This window comes from Sinocyclocheilus anshuiensis, unplaced genomic scaffold (assembly GCF_001515605.1).
Source record: "Sinocyclocheilus anshuiensis isolate Anshui unplaced genomic scaffold, SAMN03320099.WGS_v1.1 scaffold78, whole genome shotgun sequence".
Lineage (NCBI taxonomy): Eukaryota > Metazoa > Chordata > Actinopteri > Cypriniformes > Cyprinidae > Sinocyclocheilus > Sinocyclocheilus anshuiensis.
In genome coordinates, this window is record NW_015544250.1 from 1799494 (window position 1) to 1811094 (window position 11601).

The 11601-nt window shown below is 35.1% G+C and overlaps 1 protein-coding gene across 1 annotated transcript in view; it reads right to left on the minus strand.

Annotated features, from left to right (window-relative positions):
* LOC107697827 (pleckstrin homology domain-containing family G member 5-like) overlaps positions 1-11601 on the minus strand; it is an 81467-nt gene that overhangs the window by 26423 nt on the left and 43443 nt on the right. The window contains exons 4-5 of the mRNA XM_016498680.1: positions 840-981; positions 269-368 (exon numbers count right to left, since the gene is read on the minus strand). Coding sequence (XP_016354166.1) covers positions 269-368; positions 840-981 — 242 coding nt within the window. The remainder of the gene's footprint in view (positions 1-268; positions 369-839; positions 982-11601) is intronic.

Genomic DNA, 11601 nt, shown 5'->3' on the forward strand with positions numbered 1-11601 from the left:
CCTTTACGAATTAAATCACACCAAGTGACATATCGTGATTGTGGTTTTAATTCAATTCATCATGCAGCCATAGTGATTTATTTCCATTGCTCAATTTCAGATTGACCATGTGTATTTCACTCTCGTTCAGGTACGCAAACGCTTCATGCATGTCACCTTGATTTGAAAAAACATTTTGAATTTCGCATCAATTTGCTGTGCCTCTCTTGGTGTGTATGTGCTGTAAGATTTCATACAGTTATTTAAATGTTGTGGATCACCGACTGACCCTCGCTCAGTACTTCCTTCTTCGTCTTCATCCAGGTCTGAAGGGGGGCTTGTGCGAGGGGGACAGGAACGCGTGGACACATTCCGCGCCAGGATAGAACCTGCCGACACAGATTTAATGCAAATCTGATCTGTATAATAGTAAATTAACTAATAAACGAATTACTTAACTACATAATGGTGCAAGGATGGTGTACAAATAAATAAAAAAATTATAAAACAAATTCTTCGAGATTCATCAAAAAGAGACATATATAATATTTAAAAAGAAAAATACAAATATATAATATAAATCAAATTTATAAAAGATAAAATCAACGTAATTGAAGTATTTTTAATTATTAAAATAAATCAATATCAATAAAAAACAAAAACGTATACTATTTTACTATACTGTTATACTACTATTCAGCTATTATATTATACTAATATTCAGCATCTGTTGTTGGGTGATTGAATTTTATTGGTAGTTACTCGTTTTTAACACTTTTGAATGAGACTCATTTGTATAAAACATAAACCTGTTTGGCAGAGGGTCACATAAGAGTGTTTGCGCCCGTGGGGCCGTTTACCTTGTGGTTGTATGTCGAAGCGGAGATGCCTGTCAAAGTGCATGCTGTCAGACTCATCCAGGTGACAGCGAGAATCACATGACTCACACAGGTGCAGCGGGCTTTTACCGTTCAGTTCCTGACAGTCGGGATGATGACACACCTACAGGAACAGAGAGAGAAATCAGACATCATACGCTTTGAGCAGCAGAACCTTTGAGTCACTCACGGTCAGGTTCATATCACTTCACCAGACCACAAAAAGAACTCCTGTGCCGTTTCTGCAGCGGACGTCATTCCATCTATTGTAAACTTTCTCTTCTGATAGTACAAAACATCACGACCATACACAGATGCACATGACCAAAGGACATCGTTTAGACTCCTAACCAATCCAGAAACACAGAAGTGAATGGTTTAGAAGAATCCACATACCATGGTATTTACATGGTACTCCAAGGCACTTTCAAGAATACCACGGTACATTTGCAAAAACCATTGTTTGTGATATCATTTACCATGTTTTTGGACATGTACTATGGTAGAACCAAGATATTCCGGATATAACGGTTTTCTAATTGAATATGTTTTAAAATGTAATTTATTGCTGTGATGCAAAGCTGAATTTTCAGCATCATTACTCCAGTCTTCAGTGCCACATGATCCTTCAGAAATCATTCTAATATGCTGGTTTGCTGTTTAAGAAACATTTATTGTTATCAGTGCTATATCTTTCAAGATTCTTTGATAAATAGAAAGTTCAAAAGAATTTGAAACAGGAATCTTCTTTAACATTATACATAACTTTAATGTCACTTTTGATCAATTTAATGCATCCTTGCTGAATAAAAGTATTAATTTCTTTAAAATAAATCTTACTACCCCCCAACATTTGAATGGTTATTCATTTGAATATATAGAAAAATAATATGAACCTTTAGGTAGGACGCTCCTAAGATTCAACCAATTTTTGTAAAGATAAGTTAAAAACAAAAAGACCACATCAAGTGTGCCTTTAGTGATAAGCCAATGGTTGCCTTGTTTTGACAAGAAAACCAATAACCACAACTAGTTTCTTGTGCATACTGTACACCTTGCTGTTTTATATACAGTAAAAGCCTCGACTGCCACACCTACTCAAGCTTAATCCAAATCTCTCTGAAATGACTCCTATTGAAACACATCAATCAGATGGCCGTCCCCTCCTCTTACCTTCTACATCATGGGATGTGTGCAGGCCGCCCCATCCGTTAGACGCTGGTCCATGGCGGCAAAGGATAGCACTTCAGTACTGTCACACACCCCAAAACCTCATGGAAGGGTCTCAGTTCAACCCCTTCCCCCCAAAGAACCAACAAGCCTTGGTCCAATTAATCCACCCCCATGGTGTCTAGTCAAGTTAAGCGCTCATGGGGGCAGGGCGGTTTTAGGGCAGCCCTGGTCTTCCGCAAAACCAAATCAGTCTTCAGATGTCCAAACTAGCCCCTCTAATCTGAGGAGCTAATCATCTGTGCGCTCTCGTGAACCCATCTGATGGGGCGGTGGAGATTAGATTGGGCTCATCTCTTTCTCAGACTGGACTCCACCTCAAATGGATAAAGAAAGGCAGTCTCGACTCTATAAAGTTTTAAAATAGCATTTGCTTTTAAATGGGCCTTGTTGTCTGTAATAGGCATGGCATGGTCTGCCACAATGAGCACAATTAGGTTAGGTGTACTTTCATATTTTTTAGATTCAAGGGCTTGTTGGGACTTCATGCAAAGCTTCAGCAGCTTTAAAGTCATGAATGGTGAAATATGGAGTCAATGTGACTACGCATCACTTTAGGGCAGATCAAACTTAATTATTGGTGCATGCTTGGAAGAGAGGGTTTTATAGATTTGCATAAATGTGGAGATTTAAATAGGCAAATGTTGGCAGAAAAGCAAGCAACATTTTTGGTTTCCATGGTCATTGCATGCTCTAGGGCAAAGGTTTTCAAATTGGGATCCGAGGATCGCTAGGGGCCCGAAAGGGGAGTTTACATGACATGACAACATAAAATAAAATGTATTACTAATTTATTTATTTATTGTCAAACAAACAACAACGTAGTTGTCTGGAATTTCTTGGTGAGCTCAGACAGAACTAAGACACTAAGGCAATAACAAACACATTCATACATACATACATAAATTATTCCAACCAATTATAAAGAACAAAATACAGACGCTTAAGTGCCAAAAGAGTTTAAAACATAGACCATCCTACAATAGGTACTATTCAAAAAGCGTGCAGACTTAATTGTTTAATTAAAACATTATTATTTATTATTATGTATTTAATAAAAAACATTAATTAAATACAATTAAAAACAATACATACAAACAGAATTTAGAAGGCCACAAGGGAAGTCTACTGAAAATGTCAATTTTATAAAATAAATAAAATTGAATTCAATAATAAGTAAAATATTAATAAATATATAAAATTAAAACATTACATAAAAACAGAATTTCGAAAGCCGTAAGGGCAGTCTGCTGAAAATTCCAATTTTATAAAATAAATAACAAAATGTTAATCAATAATAAATAAAATATTAAAAGATATAACATTTTAAAATATTATTAAATTAAATATTATATTAAATTAAAAACAATACAAACAAACAGAATTTAGAAGGCCACAATGGGAGTCTAGTGAAAAGTTCAGTTTTATAAAATAAAATAAATAATAAAATACAATAAATTTGTATTCAATAAGTAAAATATTAATAAAGATATAAAATTAAAAACAATACATAAAAACAGAATTTAGAAAGCCATAAGGGCAGTCTGCTGAAAATGTCAATTTTATAAAATAATTTAAAATGTTAATCAATAATAAATAAAATATTAAAAGATATAAAATGTAAAAATATTACATTCAATTAAATATTATTATATAAAATTAAAAAAAATTACATAAAAACAGAATTTATAAAGCCGCAAGGGGAGTCCCTTTAATTTAGATTTGTCAAAAGGACTATTCATGTCTTTTGGTGTCTTTTACAAAGTGGTGCCCCTTTAAAAGAATACTAACAAACTTTGATAAAGTGTTTTGGGCAACAGATCACAAAGGTCACCAACAACAGTAGTGATGGGTCAACATCCGCACAACCACCAAGTGAAGACGACAGGTCAAAATATACACATATATATAAACAACATAACTACTGTAAAGCACATTATAGTTTTTATGGTGGGGGTTATGACTGATAATAAGAGAAAGAGACGACAGGTCATTCCTCTTTACAGCAAAACTTCCTGCAGTTGATTGAGAGATTCTCCGAACACAGCGCTCAACAGTACATGCTCATGTATGCTCATGTAACGGCGTGTTTGTCATGAGCCGCTGCTATAACAACTGACGGCTTTTGCTGTGCTGTCAGGAGAGGACTTTGGAGAGCGGAGCTGAATCACCGGGACTCATGTTCTCAGACGAGTTACAGCACATCTGTCTGAAGGAGAATGAGAGGGACTCATTGCTGTTTATGTGCGGCTGAGAGTGTGAACCTGACCGCGGGGCAGTGACATGAGACGTGCAATCACGTATTCACACGCACTTAGTTATTATTTACAATAAAGTGATGGAGAGAAATATGATTAAGGAAATTATTGAGGAAGTTGAGGTGAAAGTTGAGACTAGCTCTGCTCAAAGTGAGCTTCCTCCCTGTCTGCTGCCTACTTAGGCAGCTACCTTCTAAGACAGCATACTACTGATTAGAAGTACTCTACACAGACAGCAACTATATAACACATTTAGCAGTCCTTATGAAATGTACACTACAAAACTAGAATCCAATTGATTCCAATCAGTATTGTTATTGAAACTAAAACCTATTCAAATCTAAAATCTATTAAAATCATTCTAGTTACTGAAATATAAACCCTTCAAAATAAATGTAAATTGAAAAAATACAAAATTGTGACAAATATTTTACCATGTTTGTCTTAATGTAATACTACTACTGATAAATTATTATTAAAACTTATTTTTTTAAGGAATAATCACAGTTTTTCTTCCATGTTTTAATTTTAACAGTAAACCTCTGTTGTGCAGCACATTGTTTGCTAAAAATGTAATTGTTCGATTGTACAGTTCATTTTGAGATTTTTCAAAACAAATAATATTGCATTTAACAGTGTTATGAAATAATTAATATTTTTAAAAATTAACTGAAAGTGAATGTTAAATTATGGAAGATAATCCAAATGTAAACATAGTGGATATGAGCAATGCACAATTAAATAATCAATATCAGCTGAAAAAAAAAAAAACAGACAGACAGCATCTTTACCAGTGTTATTTTAGTATAATTGAGATACTTTTATAGTTTTTATTAATATTTTGAATAAGTTGGTTTACAACTTACATTTTCATCTTAGTTAAAGTTTAAGCAAATTTGCTGCGTTTATAATTTTTTCATCTTTTTTTCATAGTTTTTTATTAATTTTTGTTTTAGTTATTTTAATACGTCAAGTTAAACTATATTAAAATGAGAAATGTTGAATGCCAACAAGCTGAAATAAGTTTTACATTTTATTTATATTTTATATATTTTTTTTCAGTTTATTAGTTAACGTTTATTTTATTTCAAGTAATGAAAAATGTGTTTTTATTAAATGAAAAATAGTTTACTATAATAACCCTGATCTCTACCTATAATTACCTTTAAATGTTGTCTAGGTAGGAAGTTCAACAGGTTTTAAAAACAGAATTCGGTTGAGAACAGGAACAGAGATTGAGTGCACAGATGAGTCTTTCTGAAATGGCTAAATCGAGAGACTTCAAGCATGTTACGCGCTGACCAAACTGTTGGCCAATTAAAGGACCCTCAGCCAGGGATCAAAGCCAAGGACAGCTGAGAGTGTGTGCGTGTGTGTAGACTGTCTGATTCTGAAGTTCTGCTGGATTACCCATAGGCCTCAGGAAGGGGCGATGTGTTTGGAGTGTGGAGGTGAATGTAAGTGAACAGCAGAGAAAAACAGACAGCTGTGCACACACACAAGCGTCCAGAGGGGCTTATCGAATTCAGACACACGTGGCACCATTCTTAGCTATTATAGGGCTCTATGAAATCAGTTAGATTTTTTCCCAAATTCCGTTTTTTTTTTTTTTTCAGTTTAAATTTTTCCGTTTTTTTTCAGTCTTATTTGCAGTTTTAATATTCATAGACACTAGTCCATATCGGCTTTAAATAAAATGGCAAACGTTTGACTAATTCGTTCAAAATTTGACAAATTCAGTGACATGCCGTGTTCTACAGTAAATTCCATTTTTATGAATGGATTCCATGATTCCATCTGTGTTTTTTTGCATCACAGAAATCATAGGGCCCTACTATTTTTATTGTTCTTATTTTTTTTTATTACGCAAGTAAAGAATGGGAAAATATTTACATGTGCCAAATAAATAATCACCCGGACAAACAAACATAATATATACTACTAGCCAACATTACAAGTCCATTCTGACAACTCCTGTATGTGTTTGAGTGTATCTAGGTGTGTGGGAGGTAGTGTTAATTTCGTTAACGAAAACTATGACGAAAAATGTTCGTCAACGAGGTTTTTTCCCCTGACGAAAACGAGACTAAATGAACAGGCAATATCGTTGACGAAAAATGTCAAGACTAAAATGTAGTTAAAAGAACAAAAAGTTTACCAAAACCTTTTTATTTTTGTTGAAAAAAATGGAGCCAAAACATTTCAGACTGCTGTACAAGACTCTATTATGCGAGCACTCATGTTTGCGGTTGCCAGATATCAAGAGCTCAGATCCCCCAATCAGAGATTTCTGTTAAACGGATACGTACATTACTCTGTCCAGCTTTTTGCTTTATGCAATCTGGCAACCATTCACACGCGCTCTCTCTGCGGAGGCGCCGTGATCTGAAACACCGACATACAGTACTGTACAAGTACGCTGGAGTTCAGCGATCATTTGAGGTATTCTGCTTAAATGAAAGTGTCATTCATCCAGTCTGTGTTCTGTCATGGATCTCGACTATTGTTTGCGATAGTGGTTTGCTGATTGTAACGTTACTTACGCAACCTCTGTGCAGCAATAAGTCTTTTTGCCGTTGTTTTAAAAGAGAAACATTAACGCAATTTGGAATTATTGGAATTACTATTAGGAATTTCTCAGTTATAATATTTGAGAGTAGGTATTTGTTACACCATAACGTTTTCATAACATAGACAGGGCGAGTGTAGTCTATGTCTAAAGTCTTTGGTGTTTATTTAGCCTCTAATTGATATCCTGTTATAAATCTGCACTAACGTTAAATGAGGTAAAGTAAACCATGCATACGAGCCGATATTCTATTGATTTGTGCTTATTGGTGAAAGAGCAACTTCAGATGAAATGTAAAAATTAAATTTCCCAAATTACAACAATCATTGCAAATTGAGCAAAATAATATATTTTTTTCATAATTTTAACCATTATACAGTAAGACGAAAATATGACGAAAGTTTCCACTGAGTAAACCTAGACTAAAATTCTCAGACATTTAGTAGACTAAAACTTTACAAACTAAAACCGGACAAGTTGACTAAATATGATAAAAACTAAGTTACATTTGACACAGGACCAAAGACTAAATTAAAAATAGCTGACAAAATTAACACTAGTGGGAGGAAGCATATAAATCAAAGAGTATCGAATAATAATAATAATAATAATAATAATAAAGATTTCATTAAGATTGGGAAGGGGTGGAGGACAAGGAAGAGGACAATTAATAAAAATAATATTATATAAATATAAATATATATTATAATATAGTGGGAGGAAGCATATAATTCAAAGATTATCTAACAGATATATAACAGATGTAACTAGAATAACTAAAAAAGAAACAGCAGAAATAGGTTAAATTATTATCAATGTTGTTACCTTTTCCTATCCGTGTTGTCCTCCCCCCACCCAAGACATTCAAATATTAACATTCAAATACAAATATTAGAGTAGGTGGAGATGCATTGTTGTGGTTAGTCTCAGACCGAGAAGATCAGCAGATTTATGACTGTTGGAAGGTAATGAGAGATGACCAGACGTGGTGTAACTTCTGGTGTAACAGAACTGTATTATTATGAACAGAAATGGATAGACTTTCCATAGCGCCATACTATTATATGTACACACTCACAAACACACAAAAACTTTAGTCAAAAAACTAAAAACATAACACCAGGGCTAAAACAACCAAAAATCAAATTACTTGTCACTTTAAACGTGTTTCACTCTTGGTTACAACACATAAAACAATAGCAGCCACCATCCCTATTTATCAGAGCGTGTCTGAGGATTATGACATTATGTATGCTTTAACAGTTTCATGCCCTCATTCCCCCCCAATAATCTTTCAAGCAATTAAGCCTTGATTTACAAAAGCTTTTCATGCCTGAGAGTTTTTTTTTCCATCAGCATCGATCTGCAAAGATGATCTGGAGTGAAGGGGACCCATGGTGAACAGGTTCTGTGGTCTCTATGTGGCTAGCATGTTCTCCTGTACATATCTGGTGAAGGGGGGGCTGTTTAGATCGTGTGAAGAGTTTCAGGTCAAAAGTCAAGTACAGTGTGCTTTAGCATAGGATTAATCCGTCTGCCGCAAAACTGAGCACCTGTTCCCTTCAACTGTACAGCTCGAGCGGTCTTACATAATGTACATTTTCATCCTTCTTTCTCACACAGATAATTATGCAGGCATTTAATCTCTCCTTTTATGGAAAGCCGCATGAGAAATTTGCCCTTGCCGTTTTGAAGGGTGAATGAAATTATGTGCGAGCAACAAAGAAACACAAAAGACTGGAAAATGGAAAAGAGTGACATTTATGAGTGTTGAGTGGCTAAGAGAAAATAGTCATCACAAATAGAAACGGTTTTATTATATTAGAACGATTTTTATATTAGAATGAGTTCTGAAGGATCATGTGACACTGAAGACTAGATTAATGGCTGCTAAAAATTCAGAAATATATTTAAATAGAAAAGAGTTTAAATTGTAATAATATTTCAAAATATTGCTGTTTTTACTGTATTTCTGATCAAATAAATGCAACCTTGGTGAGCAGAAGAGACTTCTTTGAAGAACTGAAAAAGTAATTTTTGGCCGAATTATATATATATATATATATATATATATAAAGCTACATCAGGGTTTTGTTACAACTCTACTGCACCTACATGTTTTCAGTCACATTTACAGGTCCACATTGTTTTTTTTTGTTTTTTTTTAATAAATACTGCACTGATTGTAAAAATGAATATTATTATTGGATTGTTATATAGTTTCATTTTAAATATCCCCTTATATAGCTTAAAAACCCCATGAAATCACTTACCAAGTACAGTTTTCTATGTTGTGTTGACATATTTCCTGTTGAAACAGGAAGTTTGGGTGGGCTATATCAAAAGATCATTCTAGAGAGCATTTCATTGAACAAAAATCTGCAGTGCAACATGAGACATCAGTATTTCTGGTCTGTTGTCCAGGAAGTTCAAGACAGTCAGTCAGGAGTGCACTAGCATGTAGATGATTTCACAGCTAGCAGACATTGCCTCAAAAGTCACACACTTTCACAATGTAGTGTAGCGAAACACATTTTCATAGAATAGCTTGACTTAAACTCGCAGAGCAAAACTGGTAAAAAGCACACCTGTGCTATACATGCATTACATATGCATGCAAATGCATCACACGACTGCACATGCATACGTCAAATCAGCAGATAATGCGCATAAGCATAATTAAATGGAGGAGTTAGTGAAGGTCACACCCAAACAACAAGTTCTTCAATAGATTTCCTAGTTCTCTAGTCTTCTCTCACCTTGACCATATAAGAAGTGAAGCAAGCATTGAGCTATGGCGCTCAGGCAGACGGCACAAGTTCGAGTCTGTGACAAAAGGCCAAACAAGACCTGAAACTTACTGACAGCAGCTTCACATTCTAGCTAAAACACTGAATCATCATTGCATTGCAGTAGATTATGAAATATCTCACATGCATTGCCATAGTGTCAACCTCAGACACCACACCTAAGGACCCGTTCACTGAGCGTCCGATGCATTTTGCACATAAAAATGGCAAAAGTGGGCTGAATCAGAGTTGATAGAATAAGAGCTTTTGAAGAAGATGCCAGGCTAGTGGCATCAAATAAAAAAGCCTGAGTTTGTTTGAGAAAATTAGGAGCAAGTAAACTAAAAAAAAGTAAGCTGTTTGTTGCTGCCGTGTGTTTTGAGTTTGAGCTCCGTCAAGTTAATTCTTTGTCGTCTAATTTTTTATCTTAAAATCAATTTCACGCTATATAAATAAAGGTGACTTGACTTGACTTAAACTAGATCTTCTGTTTGAATAATCAGTATTTTTAGAGAGTTATGTAATGTTTTTTTTGCTTTTAACAAAAACATTGACTCATAAACAGAACGATCCTAAAACACACAAAGCCTGATGATTAAAAAACAGGCTTAAATTCTGCCCAACCCGGACAGCATCCTGGTGACTTAGTGTGAGAGAACGGTCTGAATCACTAAACAGCCTTAAATGTCTTGATTCACACTCACGGAACTGTGAAAGTCACGTCTGACGCTTGTGACGTCTATAAACACTGACACACTGCCACTTAAACACAACTGAGCAAAACATACATGTAGACTCCTATAACAGTGATTCACATCCCTCCACACAGTTATCAGTCAAGCTACACTTGCTAAAACAAACACCCATTCAGAATACAGTTAACTATACTAACCATTTAGAGAAGCGAGTAAGAGTTCTGCTACAGCTGTTAGCTGTTTTATTTCCATTTATATCATATATTATGAGCCTGTCATCACAAAACAGAGCAGGGTGTGAACTTGCATGAAGCATGGCCAAAATTTTCCATTAGAATAAGCATGAAAACTTGTGTCACATGGACATTCTTATGATAAAATAAAATAAAAGACAAAAACAAAACAAAAATCTTATATAATTAACTTTTATTCTACACTATCCTTGTCATGGTTTGAGTGCACAGGAGACCAGCCACAAACAGTCCGGGTAACCAGCCCTTTCACAGGAGCTGATGACAAATGTCTGCGGTGTGCTGTGGGATTTCCACGCTTACATACTGAGAACATCAAAAGCCTATTTGGTCACCATCGAAGGACTAAAACTTCCTTGAGTGACTAATCCTGAGTTTAAACCTGTGGCTCACATATAAGCCACTGCACAATCACTTCCCTCCAAAAGCAAAGTTCACTCCGTTTCAATAGAGTTTGCCAACCCTGGGACAATGTCACAAGGTTCCATGTCTGTTAAATAAAGGCTATTCTACTAAGTTTTCTCATCTCCAAATTACTTTCTACCAGTAGTTTTACACATTTCAGTGCCCTAAATGAAGCTAGAAATCTTGCAATGCAGATGTTCATTAAAGGTCACCTATTTTACACCTTTCTGGAGTTGTATTTTAGGTTTTGATGTCCGTAAGAATATATACTTGCGGTATAAGTACCAAAAACCATCTCAATATATTTTTACAGCTCCTCTCTCAGGAGCTCTGCTGAGAACAAGTCGATTCTGGCCTCTGCTGCCACTGCCAGACAAAAAATCGACGACAGCTGTGGTTAAACGCGATAAAATGAGCAGACTGGACGGAAACGATCGTCAAAAATGCTCGCATTTGCAGCGCACTCTTCTTATCATAAAAGGTTCAATAAAGTATTGTCTTTTGTTGTTATGGGCGCGTCTACAGATTTCTTGCCATATGTCTGTTT